Source organism: Salmo salar, chromosome 04 (assembly GCF_965601325.2).
Source record: "Salmo salar chromosome 04, fSalSal1, whole genome shotgun sequence".
Lineage (NCBI taxonomy): Eukaryota > Metazoa > Chordata > Actinopteri > Salmoniformes > Salmonidae > Salmo > Salmo salar.
The window spans coordinates 29,971,465-29,988,371 of record NC_138294.1 but is presented as its reverse complement, the minus strand read 5'-3'; the positions used below and the strand labels follow the sequence as shown (position 1 = coordinate 29,988,371).

Here is a 16,907-nt window from a genome sequence, read left to right as displayed (position 1 = left end):
TAGGCTGCCTACATGGATGGAGAATAACAGGGCAGTTATCTTTCTTAGGAAATGAACTTACATATGATTAGACTGTAGTTTCCCACTGTGTCTGCAGATACATATTGATAATGAAAAGAAGTCGAGGGCGCTCAAACAAACTTGAGGCAAGGTTCAATCTTTTTTTTCATAATTGAAAAGGAGGTTACTATGGCGAGCGAGCGTTGCACCTTTTCGTTTTCAATAAGTATCGGTTACCCATTTATTTGTCTCTGCCTGTAAAATGTACTCCTAAAATGTAGGCTGTGTTCTACAGTATATGCAAAACGTAGCAAGTGTCGCTTTCATAATTCTTGCTGCTTCAAGTTCAGTCGGTATACGTGCACGTGTGGTCTCGGTTATATAGAGTAGGCTGTAGCATGGGCGGAGAAGCACAGGGCAGATATTTTTCCAAAGAAGTGTACTTCCTAAATATGATTAGGCTATAGTCTACTTCATTACCTAGAATTAGACCTAAATATTGATGACATGTATTTCTCAGTCTGAAAATCTGCTCTCTTCAAACTACATCTAGCATATTGGCTGATATAGCCCATTAATACCGATAACCTAATATAATGGACCACATGAGAATCTCTGGTAATTTAACCCATTTCTTAAGTTATTTTTGCACATTTGATATTGCTAATAGGCAGGGGCACAACTTGGGTTTTTAGTGATGATGAGTGAGAAAGTTATAGATGCACTAATATCCCCCCCCCCCCAAAAAAACAAAAAAAAACAAATGCTAACCTCTCCTGTTATTCAAATGGTGAGAGGTTAGAATGTCCTGGGGTTATGATATTTGTGCATCTGCAACTTTATCACTCATCATTATTCAAGATTCATTCAGGATTATTTGTAATCATGGTGGCACCCACATTAATGTAGAGGTGTTTAGAAACAAATTCTATTTATTTACAATAAAAGTGACTCCAAAATGACACAGTACATTATTTTCCATTAATTTCTATTGGGTCCAGAATTATCTGAAACACAACCATAACCTCCCACTTCATATCTACTGTATTAATAATATGTTCCACTTTCTTCCTTTTTTCCTTGTCCGCCATCTTCTTCCTCCTCATCAGCTACAAAACCTAGAGAAGCTAGGTCTATTTGCAAGCTACACAGCCGTCTCCCAGCAATTGCCTCTCTTCATCTCTCCCGTGAAGCTTTTCTTTTGGTGTCCACATGGTCCTAAATCTAGTTGGCAGACACTACTAAACAGCCTACCCGTCCGCTTTGAGGCATCCGCATAGTCCTAAAGCACACAAGGCACGTTTTTGTATTACAGTGCAGTGATAGAACTGGGGGGACAAAAATGCTATTTCAGAATGTGTGTGTGTGGGGGGGGGGGGTCATGCCCCCCCTGTCCCCAGTGAAAGATGCGCCCCTGCTTATAGGGCGCAACATTTCTGGGACCATGGCTGGCAAGTGAGCTGCTGTCACGTTCTGACCAGTATAGAGGATATTTTGTTATTGTAGTTTGGTCAGGACGTGGCAGAGGGTAGTGTATTTATGTATTACGTTTTTTTTTGGTCACTGGTTTTTGTGTGTTTTCTATGGGTATGTTCTAGGTTAGTTTTTCTATGTGTAGGTTGGGTGCTGGACTCTCAATTGGAGGCAGGGGTTTCTAGTTGCTTCTGATTGGGAGTCCTATAAGTAGGTGTGTGTTTTGTTTGTTCACTTGTGGGTAGTTGTTTGATAGCACTGCTTTTGTTGAGCCTGCTTCTCTGTTTCTGTCGGTAGTTTGTTTATTGTTTTTCCGTGGTGTTCGCATTTTGATTAATAAATATGTTGAGCATGCAACCCGCTGCGCTTTGGTCACATTCTCTCTTCATCGACAGCTGTGACAGCTGCATCACATATGCTTAAAATAATATTGCGGGACTGCAGTTTGGTTTGGGACCAGATCTTGTGGTAGTGGGTGGGAGTCGGACAGAAAGCCCAGCGGGTGCTGGTGGAGTGTGGTATGAAAATCTACCTGTGTGGCCTGTAGTGGGATGAAGAAATCAGTCCCGCACAGAACTCTACCTTCAACTACACATATCATTGCAATGACATCATATACGAATTCTACATCGACAATAAAAGCAACATTTTCTCCACCACCAGGCAACAACTCCACTCCAACAACACCAGCCCCTCTACCACCAGAGGTTAATATGGAGTTCAAATTGGAGCAAAACTTCACCGCAGACTTGAATAATGCATCATCACCACATTTTCAAGCATTAGCAGGAAGTGTGGCTACAGTGGTAAATTCTGATTAATATTCCATCCTTTTCAAGTCACGCCTTTACTTTTCCTCACCAACAGGCTTAAAGGAGCAGTTATTACATCCATTATTTTTTACTTATAAATTAATTATAATATATATGTACCTATTGTAAAAAAAAATATATAAACAATCATGTATAGCCTCAAAACATGGTTAAAACTATTATTTTGATATATTGGATGGTCAGTCCTTGCATCCATAGCTCTGGTCTATGAACTTGAGCGTGACAATATTTCTCCAGCCCCATCCCTCAGCTTCTTATTGAAACAGTGGCGGGAAGTCTCTTTGTTATTGTTTCAACTGCTGATTGGTCCTTTAAGTCACTTTCAGTTAATTAAATTAAGTAAAGTATTTCAAATTGTATTAATTCAATGAATAAAAGGCAACTCTTTATTTGAAGGTACTACTTTCTGTGAACAAATATGTGAACATATTCTATATGATTTATAAATAGTTTGAGGAAACCATTAAATATTTGATCATGATAAGCAGTTAATAAGCAGACCTTCAAATAAAGTCAATGATTTTAACTATGATTAGTTATGCCTTTTTTTATGTTATACTATTTATCTTCAGCTGTACCTTCTGATAGATTTTCAACAATTTAGGATGTATTCATGACTAAATATGAGAAATAACACTTATATTTACAGCTGGACAGTGATTGCAAAGACAAAAATGGATCCAGTTTCAATCGCACAGTGGTTCTTGGTTTCAGGTAGGTAGTTATTCACATTGGGACATTCTTGGGTTTCTTTAGTAGATTCACATTATATTTATCAATTAATTTAGAGGTTAATAAGTCATGTATTTAATTGTATATAATTCCAAAAATAATAATAATATGACCATGACTTGCTGATGGACTAATAAAAAAAGGTTTTGTTTTGTTTTCCAGTAAAGGTTCGGTTGTGGTATATATTCTGCTAGTATTCAACAATAACACAGCTGCTCCAACAACAACCACAGCTTCCCTCATAACGACCACAGCTGCTGCTACAACAACAGCTTCTCCCACAAAACCTACAGCTGCTCCAGCAACAACCACTTCTGCTCCCACAACAACCACAGCTGCTCCAACAACAACCACAGCTTCTCCCACAACAACCACAGCTGCTCCCACAACAACCACGGTTGCTCCCACAACAACCACAGCTGATACCACAACAACCACAGCTGCTCCCACAACAACCACAGCTGCTCCAACAACAACCACAGCTGCTCCAACAACAACCACAGCTGCTCCCACAACAACCACAGCTGCTCCCACAACAACCACAGCTGTTCCCACAACAACCACAGCTGCTCCCACAACAACCACATCTTCCCTGACAACAACCCGAGATGTTCCAACAACAACCACAGCTGCTCCAACAACAACCCCAGATGTTCCAACAACAACCACAGTGGCTCCAACATCAACCACATATGCACCCACAACAACCACAGCGGCTCCAACAACAACCACAGCTTCTCCCACAACAACCACAGCTGCTCCCACAACAACCACATCATCTCCGACAACAACCCGAGATGTTCAAACAACAACCACATCTGCACCCACAACAACCACAGTGGCTCCAACAACAACCACAGCTGCTCCAACAACAACCACAGCTGCTCCCACAACAGTCACAGCTGTTCCCACAACAACCACAGCTGCTCCAACAACAACCACATCTGCAACCACAACAACCAGAGTGGCTCCAATAACAACCACTGCTTTTCCCACAACAAACGCAGCTTCTCCCACAACAACCACAGCTGCTCTGACAACAACCACAGAATCTCCCACAACAACCACAGATGCACCCAGAACAACCACAGCTGCTCCAACAACAACCACAGATATTCCAACAACAACCACAGCTGCTCCGACAACAACCTCAGACGTTCCATCAACAACCTCAGTGGCTCCAACAACAACCACATCTGCAACCACAACAACCACAGTGGCACCAACAACAACCACAGCTGCTCCGACAACAACCACAGCTGCTCCCACAACAACCACAGATGCCCCCACAACAACCACAGCTGCTTCAACAACAACCACAGATGTTCCAACAACAACCACAGCTGCACCCACAACAACCACAGCTGCACCCACAACAACCACAGTGGATCCAACAACAACCACTAAATCTCCCACAACAACCACAGCGTCTCCGACAACAACCACAGCTGCTCCCACAACAAACACAGCGGCTTCCACAACAACCACAGCTGTTCCCACAACAACCACAGCTGCTTCGACAACAACCCCAGACGTTCCAACAACAACCACATCTGCACCCACAACCACCACAGTGGCTCCAACAACAACGACATCTGCACCCACAACAACCACAGTGGCTCCAACAACAACCACAGCTGCTCCCACAACAACCACAGCTGTTCCCACAACAACCACAGCTGCTTCGACGACAACCCCAGACGTTCCAACAACAACCACATCTGCACCCACAACAACCACAGTTGCTCCAACAACAATCACAGAATCTCCAACAACAACCCCAGACGCACCCACAACAACCACAGCTTCTCCCACACCAACAACATCAGCTCCAACGACAACTACATTTGGGGCTACAACAACCACAGCTACTCCTAAAACAACCACAGATACTCCTAAAAAACCCACAGCTGCTCCCACAACAACCACAGCTGCTCCCACAACAACCACAGCTACTCCAACAACAACCACAGATGCTCTGACCACAGTTACAACTCGTTCTTCAACCACTACCACAACATCGGCCCCTCCACCACCAGAGGTTAAGTTGGAGTTCAAATTGGAGCAAAACTTCACAGCAGACTTGAATAATGTGTCTTCACCAGAGTTCCAAACATTAGCAAATACTGTGGCTACAGCGGTAAATACTGTTTTACTTTCATTTTCAACCCTTTTAATATCATACTTTTAGATTCCCTAACAAAAAAGGCTTAGTCTAGTCAATTCAGTAAACAAAATATCATGTTATTAAATCAGGGAATAAAATCTACAACTTTTCTACTCAATGATTGCATCGACTGAATTTAAATGATTGATTGATATATTGATTTAGAAGTAGTTTACAAGTAATGAAGGAAATATTTCATAATGATTAGCAAACCTTTAAATTAGGGTTAGGGTGAGTTGTAAAGTATATTTCAATGTAAAACCTTCACAATGTCTCAGGACATATTCATGTATAAAATATGATATATTCATATTTTTTTTACAGCTGGAAAATGTGTACAAAATTAAATATGGATCCAGTTTTGTTCGCATAGAAGTTATAGGTTTCAGGTAAGAAGTAATTCTTAGCACTTTTTTTCTGACATCGTGTTTGGGATTCTATTTAAGGTAGAAGTCATTTGTTTAATTGTTAATAATTATCATAGAATGTAAACATGAATCTGATCTGTTGATGAAATCATAATGTAAAATAATAATTGTGGTTGTTTTCCAGTCAAGGTTCAGTTGTGGTAATCACTAAGCTGGTATTTAACGATACCAGCTCAGTCCCTGCGAACAGTGATGTGGCTAACACGATGAAAGAGGCAGTTTCAAGCAACAGCTCTAATTTCTCTCTCCCAGTGAACACAGCCTCTATTGTGGCAACACGTAAGACTCACATATTATTTGTACTAGTTGTTCATCACAGATTTACAGTTACTAATTTGTTATAACATATCAGTTAATTATAACTTGCATATGCAAGGAATGGTTAATTCAAGACTGTGCAATTCTATTAAAATAAATCACAACGTAGGGGGTGTGATATGATACCAAACAGGTGAAGTCGGTCATTTCCATTTAACTACGCAGCCTGGAGTTGATTATCAGTCTTTTATTTTTGCTATTTGACATAGAAAACAATCTAACAAATGTGGTTGTAAAAATGTTTACTTCTGAAGAGAAAACCCAATACCTTCTTATCTTAAGCTTAACAACAAGAAGCAAAACTGAGTAACCCTACGTCCTCAACACTTGATGAAACGTCTGTAACTTTGTTGACTGGATTTTTTGTCAATTTGTTTAGAGTTGTACACAATTTTTAGCCACTGTACAGTTACAACGTTTCAGGTATAATGAAATCCTATAGAACACCATTGGACCAATAAGAATAAAATACCTAACATCCATTTCATAATTACAGAGGTCATTGCACCAACACAACCCCCAGCAGCCTCAACTCCAACTTCAGCTGTGGATACAACAATCACAGTTGCTTCCACAACAACCACAGCTGTTCCCACAACAACCACAGATTCTCTGACAACAACCCCAGATGTTCTAACAACAACCACAGCTTCTCCAACAACAACCACAGCTTCTCCCAGAACAACCACAGCTGCTACCATAACAACCACAGCTGCTCTCCCAACAATTACTGCTTCTCCCACAACAACCACAGCTGTTCCAACAACAACCACATCTTCACCCACAACAACCACAGCTGTTCCAACAACAACCACATCTCCACCCACAACAACCACAGTGGCTCCAACAACAACCACTGCTTCTCCCACAACAAACACAGCTTCTCCCACAACAACCACAGCTGCTCCGACAACAACCACAGAATCTCCCACAACAAACACAGATGCACCCACAACAACCACAGCTGTTCCCACAACAACCACAGATGTTCCAACAACAACCACAGCTGCTCCAACAACAACCACAGATGTTCCAACAACAACCACAGCTGCTCCGACAACAACCTTAGACGTTCCATCAATAACCACAGTGGCTCCAACAACAACCACATCTGCAACCACAACAACCACAGCTGCTCCAACAACAACCACAATTGCACACACAACAACCACAGCTGCTCCCACAACAACCACAGCTGCTCCAACAACAACCACAATTGCACCCACAACAACCACAGCTGCTCCCACAACAACCACGGTTGCTCCCACAACAACCACAGCTTCTCCCACAAGAACCACAGCTGCTCCAACAACAACAACAGATCCACCCACAACAACCACAGCTCCTCTCACAACAACCGAAGATGCTCCCACATCCACCACAGTGGCTCCAACAACATCCACATCTGCAGCCACAACAACAACATTGGCTCCAACAACAACCACAGTGGCTCCAAAAACAACCAGAGATGCACCCACAACAACCACAGCTGATCCCACAACAACCACAGATGTTCCAACAACAACCACAGCTTCTCCCACAACAACCACAGCTACTCCGACAACAACCACAGATTCTTCCACAACAACCACAGATGCACCCACAACAACCACAGCTGCTCCCACAACAACCACAGATGTTCCAACAACAACCACAGCTGCTCCAACAACAACCACAGCTGTTCCAACAACAACCACAGCTGCTCCGACAACATCCTCAGACGTTCCATCAACAACAACCACATCTGCAACCACAACAACTACAGTGGCTCCAACAACAACCACTGCTTCTCCCACAACAAACACAGCTTCTCCCACAACAACCACAGCTGCTCCGACAACAACCACAGAATCTCCCACAACGACCACAGATGCACCCACAACAAACACAGCTGCTCTCACAACAACCACAGATGTTCCAACAATAACCACAGCTGCTCCAACAACAACCCCAGATGATCCAACAACAACCACATCTGCACCCACAACAACCACAGATGCTTCCACAACAACCACGGTTGCTCCCACAACAACCACAGCTTCTCCCACAACCACCACAGCTGCTCCAACAACAACCACAGATCCACCCACAACAACCACAGCTGCTCCCACAACAACCGAAGATGCTCCCACAACCACCACAGTGGCTCCAACAACAACCACAGATGCACCCACAACAACCACAGCTGCTCCCACAACAACCACAGATGTTCCAACAACAACCACAGCTTCTCCCACAACAACCAAAGCTGCTCCGACAACAACCACAGAATCTCACACAACAACCACAGATGCACCCACAACAACCCCAGCTGCTACAACAACAACCACAGATGTTCCAACAACAACCACAGCTGCTCCGACAACAACCTCAGACGTTCCATCAACAACCACAGTGGCTCCAACAACAACCATATCTGCAACAACAACAACTACAGTGGCTCCAACAACAACCACTTCTTCTCCCACAACAAACACAGCTTCTCCCACAACAACCACAGATGTTCCAACAACAACCACAGCTGCTCCAACAACAACCACGGCTGCTCCCACAACAACCACAGCTTCTCCCACAACAACCACAGCTGCTCCAACAACAACCACAGATCCACCCACAACAACCACAGCTGCTCCCACAACAACTGAAGATGCTCCCACATCCACCACAGTGGCTCCAACAACAACCACATCTGCAGCCACAACAACAACATTGGCTCCAACAACAACCACAGTGGCTCCCACAACAACCACAGATGCACCCACAACAACTTCAGCTGCTCCCACAACAACCACAGCTGCTCCAACAACAACCACAGATGCACCCACAACAACCACAGCTGCTCCCACAACAACCGAAGATGCTCCCACATCCACCACAGTGGCTCCAACAACAACCACAGCTGCTCCAACAACAACCACAGCTGCTCCAACAACAACCACAATTGCATCCACAACAACCACAGCTGCTCCCACAACAACCACGGTTGCTCCCACAACAACCACAGCTTCTCCCTCAAGAACCACAGCTGCTCCAACAACAACAGCAGATCCACCCACAACAACCACAGCTCCTCCCACAACAAACGAAGATGCTCCCACATCCACCACAGTGGCTCCAACAACATCCACATCTGCAGCCACAACAACAACATTGGCTCAAACAACAACCACAGTGGCTCCAACAACAACCACAGATGCACCCACAACAACCACAGCTGATCCCACAACAACCACAGATGTTCCAACAACAACCACAGCTTCTCCCACAACAACCACAGCTGCTCCGACAACAACCACAGAATCTCCCACAACAACCACAGATGCACCCACAACAACCACAGCTGCTCCCACAACAACCACAGATGTTCCAACAACAACCACAGCTGCTCCAACAACAACCACAGATGTTCCAACAACAACCACAGCTGCTCCGACAACATCCTCAGACGTTCCATCAACAACAACCACATCTGCAACCACAACAACTACATTGGCTCCAACAACAACCACTGCTTCTCCCACAACAAACACAGCTTCTCCCACAACAACCACAGCTGCTCCGACAACAACCACAGAATCTCCCACAACAACCACAGATGCACCCACAACAACCACAGCTGCTCTCACAACAACCACAGATGTTCCAACAACAACCACAGCTGCTCCAACAACAACCACAGATGATCAAACAACAACCACATCTGCACCCACAACAACCACAGATGCTTCCACAACAACCACGGTTGCTCCCACAACAACCACAGCTTCTCCCACAACAACCACAGCTGCTCCAACAACAACCACAGATCCACCCACAACAACCACAGCTGCTCCCACAACAACCGAAGATGCTCCCACAACCAACACAGTGGCTCCAACAACATCCACATCTGCAGCCACAACAACAACATTGGCTCCCACAACAACCACAGTGGCTCCAACAACAACCACAGATGCACCCACAACAACCACAGCTGCTCCCACAACAACCACAGATGTTCCGACAACAACCACAGCTTCTCCCACCACAACCACAGCTGCTCCGACAACAACCACAGAATCTCCCACAACAACCACAGATGCACCCACAACAACCTCAGACGTTCCATCAACAACCACAGTGGCTCCAACAACAACCACATCTGCAACCACAAAAACTACAGTGGCTCCAACAACAACCACTCCTTCTCCCACAACAAACACAGCTTCTCCCACAACAACCACAGCTGCTCCGACAACAACCAAAGAATCTCCCGCAACAACCACAGATGCACCCACAACAACCACAGCTGCTCCCACAACAACCACAGATGTTCCAACAACAACCACAGCTGCTCCAACAACAACCACAGATGTTCCAACAACAACCACAGCTGCTCCGACAACAACCTCAGACGTTCCATCAACAATCACAGTGGCTCCAACAACAACCACATCTGCAACCACAACAACTACAGTGGCTCCAACAACAACAACTGCTTCTCCCACAACAAACACAGCTTCTCCCACAACAACCACAGCTGCTCCGACAACAACCACAGAATCTCCCACAACAACCACAGATGCACCCACAACAACCACAGATGCACCGACAACAACCACAGCTGCACCCACAACAACCACAGCTGCTCCCACAACAACCACAGATGTTCCAACAACAACCACAGCTTCTCCCACAACAACCACAGCTGCTCCGACAACAACCACAGAATCTCCCACAACAACCACAGATGCACCCACAACAACCACAGCTGCTCCCACAACAACCACAGCTGCTCCAACAACAACCACAGATGCACCCACAACAACCACAGCTGCTCCCACAACAACCGAAGATGCTCCCACATCCACCACAGTGGCTCCAACAACAACCACATCTGCAGCCACAACAACAATATTGGCTCCAACAACAACCACAGTGGCTCAAATAACAACCACAGATGCACCCACAACAACCACAGCTTCTCCCACAACAACCACAGCTGCTCCGACAACAACCACAGAATCTCCCACAACAACCACAGATGCACCCACAAGAACCCCAGCTGCTCCAACAACAACCACAGATGTTCCAACAACAACCACAGATGCTCCGACAACAACCTCAGACGTTCCATCAACAACCACAGTGGCTCCAACAACAACCACATCTGCAACCACAACAACTACAGTGGCCCCAACAACAACCACTCCTTCTCCCACAACAAACACAGCTTCTCCCACAACAACCACAGCTGCTCCGACAACAACCAAAGAATCTCCCGCAACAACCACAGATGCACCCACAACAACCACAGCTGCTCCCACAACAACCACAGATGTTCCAACAACAACCACAGCTGCTCCAACAACAACCACAGATGTTCCAACAACAACCACAGCTGCTCCGACAACAACCTCAGACGTTCCATCAACAACCACAGTGGCTCCAACAACAACCACATCTGCAACCACAACAACTACAGTGGCTCCAACAACAACAACTGCTTCTCCCACAACAAACACAGCTTCTCCCACAACAACCACAGCTGCTCCGACAACAACCACAGAATCTCCCACAACAACCACAGATGCACCCACAGCAACCACAGATGCACCGACAACAACCACAGCTGCACCCACAACAACCACAGCTGCTCCCACAACAACCACAGATGTTCCAACAACAACCACAGCTTCTCCCACAACAACCACAGCTGCTCCGACAACAACCACAGAATCTCCCACAACAACCACAGATGCACCCACAACAACCACAGCTGCTCCCACAACAACCACAGCTGCTCCAACAACAACCACAGATGCACCCACAACAACCACAGCTGCTCCCACAACAACCGAAGATGCTCCCACATCCACCACATTGGCTCCAACAACAACCACATCTGCATCCACAACAACAATATTGGCTCCAACAACAACCACAGTGGCTCCAATAACAACCACAGATGCACCCACAACAACCACATCTTCTCCCACAACAACCACAGCTGCTCCGACAACAACCACAGAATCTCCCACAACAACCACAGATGCACCCACAACAACCCCAGCTGCTCCAACAACAACCACAGATGTTCCAACAACAACCACAGATGCTCCGACAACAACCTCAGACGTTCCATCAACAACCACAGTGGCTCCAACAACAACCACATCTGCAACCACAACAACTACAGTGGCTCCAACAAAAACCACTGCTTCTCCAACAACAAACACAGCTTCTCCGACAACAACCACAGCTGCTCCGACAACAACCACAGAATCTCCCACAACAACCACAGATGCACCCACAACAACCACAGATGCACCCACAACAACCACAGCTGCACCCACAACAACCACAGCTGATCCCACAACAACCACAGATGTTCCAACAACAACCACAGCTTCTCCCACAACAACCACAGCTGCTCCGACAACAACCACAGAATCTCCCACAACAACCACAGATGCACCCACAACAACCACAGCTGCTCCCACAACAACCACAGCTGCTCCAACAACAACCACAGATGCACCCACAACAACCACAGCTGCTCCCACAACAAACGAAGATGCTCCCACATCCACCACAGTGGCTCCAACAACAACCACATCTGCAGCCACAACAACAATATTGGCTCCAACAACAACCACAGTGGCTCAAATAACAACCACAGATGCACCCACAACAACCACAGCTTCTCCCACAACAACCACAGCTGCTCCGACAACAACCACAGAATCTCCCACAACAACCACAGATGCACCCACAAGAACCCCAGCTGCTCCAACAACAACCACAGATGTTCCAACAACAACCACAGATGCTCCGACAACAACCTCAGACGTTCCATCAACAACCACAGTGGCTCCAACAACAACCACATCTGCAACCACAACAACTACAGTGGCTCCAACAACAACCACTGCTTCTCCAACAACAAACACAGCTTCTCCCACAACAACCACAGCTGCTCCGACAACAACCACAGAATCTCCCACAACAACCACAGATGCACCCACAGCAACCACAGATGCACCGACAACAACCACAGCTGCACCCACAACAACCACAGCTGCTCCCACAACAACCACAGATGTTCCAACAACAACCACAGCTTCTCCCACAACAACCACAGCTGCTCCGACAACAACCACAGAATCTCCCACAACAACCACAGATGCACCCACAACAACCACAGCTGCTCCCACAACAACCACAGCTGCTCCAACAACAACCACAGATGCACCCACAACAACCACAGCTGCTCCCACAACAACCGAAGATGCTCCCACATCCACCACATTGGCTCCAACAACAACCACATCTGCATCCACAACAACAATATTGGCTCCAACAACAACCACAGTGGCTCCAATAACAACCACAGATGCACCCACAACAACCACATCTTCTCCCACAACAACCACAGCTGCTCCGACAACAACCACAGAATCTCCCACAACAACCACAGATGCACCCACAACAACCCCAGCTGCTCCAACAACAACCACAGATGTTCCAACAACAACCACAGATGCTCCGACAACAACCTCAGACGTTCCATCAACAACCACAGTGGCTCCAACAACAACCACATCTGCAACCACAACAACTACAGTGGCTCCAACAAAAACCACTGCTTCTCCAACAACAAACACAGCTTCTCCGACAACAACCACAGCTGCTCCGACAACAACCACAGAATCTCCCACAACAACCACAGATGCACCCACAACAACCACAGATGCACCCACAACAACCACAGCTGCACCCACAACAACCACAGCTGATCCCACAACAACCACAGATGTTCCAACAACAACCACAGCTTCTCCCACAACAACCACAGCTGCTCCGACAACAACCACAGAATCTCCCACAACAACCACAGATGCACCCACAACAACCACAGCTGCTCCCACAACAACCACAGCTGCTCCAACAACAACCACAGATGCACCCACAACAACCACAGCTGCTCCCACAACAAACGAAGATGCTCCCACATCCACCACAGTGGCTCCAACAACAACCACATCTGCAGCCACAACAACAATATTGGCTCCAACAACAACCACAGTGGCTCAAATAACAACCACAGATGCACCCACAACAACCACAGCTTCTCCCACAACAACCACAGCTGCTCCGACAACAACCACAGAATCTCCCACAACAACCACAGATGCACCCACAAGAACCCCAGCTGCTCCAACAACAACCACAGATGTTCCAACAACAACCACAGATGCTCCGACAACAACCTCAGACGTTCCATCAACAACCACAGTGGCTCCAACAACAACCACATCTGCAACCACAACAACTACAGTGGCTCCAACAACAACCACTGCTTCTCCAACAACAAACACAGCTTCTCCCACAACAACCACAGCTGCTCCGACAACAACCACAGAATCTCCCACAACAACCACAGATGCACCCACAACAACCACAGATGCACCCACAACAACCACAGATGCACCCACAACAACCACAGCTGCACCCACAACAACCACAGCTGATCCCACAACAACCACAGATGTTCCAACAACAACCACAGCTTCTCCCACAACAACCACAGATGCACCCACAACAACTCCAGCTGCTCCCACAACAACCATAGCTGCTCCAACAACAACCACAGATGCACCCACAACAACCACAGCTGCTCCCACAACAACCGAAGATGCTCCCACATCCACCAGATTGGCTCCAACATCAACCACATCTGCAGCCACAACAACAATATTGGCTCCAACAACAACCACAGTGGCTCCAATAACAACCACATCTGCAACCACAACAACTACAGTGGCCCCAACAACAACCACTCCTTCTCCCACAACAAACACAGCTTCTCCCACAACAACCACAGCTGCTCCGACAACAACCAAAGAATCTCCCGCAACAACCACAGATGCACCCACAACAACCACAGCTGCTCCCACAACAACCACAGATGTTCCAACAACAACCACAGCTGCTCCAACAACAACCACAGATGTTCCAACAACAACCACAGCTGCTCCGACAACAACCTCAGATGTTCCATCAACAACCACAGTGGCTCCAACAACAACCACATCTGCAACCACAACAACTACAGTGGCCCCAACAACAACCACTCCTTCTCCCACAACAAACACAGCTTCTCCCACAACAACCACAGCTGCTCCGACAACAACCACAGAAACTCCCACAACAACCACAGATGCACCCACAACAACCACAGATGCACCGACAACAACCACAGATGCACCGACAACAACCACAGCTGCACCCACAACAACCACAGCTGCTCCCACAACAACCACAGATGTTCCAACAACAACCACAGCTTCTCCCACAACAACCACAGCTGCTCCGACAACAACCAGAGAATCTCCCACAACAACCACAGATGCACCCACAACAACCACAGCTGCTCCCACAACAACCACAGCTGCTCCAACAACAACCACAGATGCACCCACAACAACCACAGCTGCTCCCACAACAACCGAAGATGCTCCCACATCCACCACATTGGCTCCAACAACAACCACATCTGCATCCACAACAACAATATTGGCTCCAACAACAACCACAGTGGCTCCAATAACAACCACAGATCCACCCACAACAACCACATCTTCTCCCACAACAACCACAGCTGCTCCGACAACAACCACAGAATCTCCCACAACAACCACAGATGCACCAACAACAACCCCAGCTGCTCCAACAACAACCACAGATGTTCCAACAACAACCACAGATGCTCCGACAACAACCTCAGACGTTCCATCAACAACCACAGTGGCTCCAACAACAACCACATCTGCAACCACAACAACTACAGTGGCTCCAACAACAACCACTGCTTCTCCAACAACAAACACAGCTTCTCCCACAACAACCACAGCTGCTCCGACAACAACCACAGAATCTCCCACAACAACCACAGATGCACCCACAACAACCACAGATGCACCCACAACAACCACAGCTGCACCCACAACAACCACAGCTGATCCCACAACAACCACAGATGTTCCAACAACAACCACAGCTTCTCCCACAACAACCACAGCTGCTCCGACAACAACCACAGAATCTCCCACAACAACCACAGATGCACCCACAACAACTCCAGCTGCTCCCACAACAACTACAGCTGCTCCAACAACAACCACAGATGCACCCACAACAACCACAGCTGCTCCCACAACAACCGAAGATGCTCCCACATCCACCACATTGGCTCCAACATCAACCACATCTGCAGCCACAACAACAATATTGGCTCCAACAACAACCACAGTGGCTCCAATAACAACCACAGATGCACCCACAACAACCACAGCTTCTCCCACAACAACCACAGCTGCTACGACAACAACCACAGAATCTCCCACAACAACCACAGATGCACCCACAACAACCCCAGCTGCTCCAACAACAACCACAGATGTGCCAACAACAATCACAGATGCTCCGACAACAACCTCAGACATTCCATCAACAACCACAGTGGCTCCAACAACAACCACATCTGCAACCACAACAACTACAGTGGCTCCAACAACAACCACAGCTTCTCCCACAACAACCACAGCTGCTCCGACAACAACCACAGAATCTCCCACAACAACCACAGATGCACCCACAACAACCACAGCTGCTCCCACAACAACCACAGATGTTTCAATAACAACCAAATCTGCAACCACAACAACTACAGTGGCCCCAACAACAACCACTCCTTCTCCCACAACAAACACAGCTTCTCCCACAACAACCACAGCTGCTCCGACAACAACCAAAGAATCTCCCGCAACAACCACAGATGCACCCACAACAACCACAGCTGCTCCCACAACAACCACAGATGTTCCAACAACAACCACAGCTGCTCCAACAACAACCACAGATGTTCCAACAACAACCACAGCTGCTCCGACAACAACCTCAGACGTTCCATCA

The 16,907-nt window shown here is 46.9% G+C and overlaps 1 protein-coding gene across 1 annotated transcript in view; it reads left to right on the top strand.

Moving 5' to 3' along the window:
* The window catches only part of LOC123742560 (uncharacterized), a 64,468-nt gene that overhangs the window by 38,550 nt on the left and 9,011 nt on the right, over positions 1–16,907 (top strand). The window contains exon 2 of the mRNA XM_045717628.2: positions 14,648–14,861. Coding sequence (XP_045573584.2) covers positions 14,648–14,861 — 214 coding nt within the window. The remainder of the gene's footprint in view (positions 1–14,647; positions 14,862–16,907) is intronic.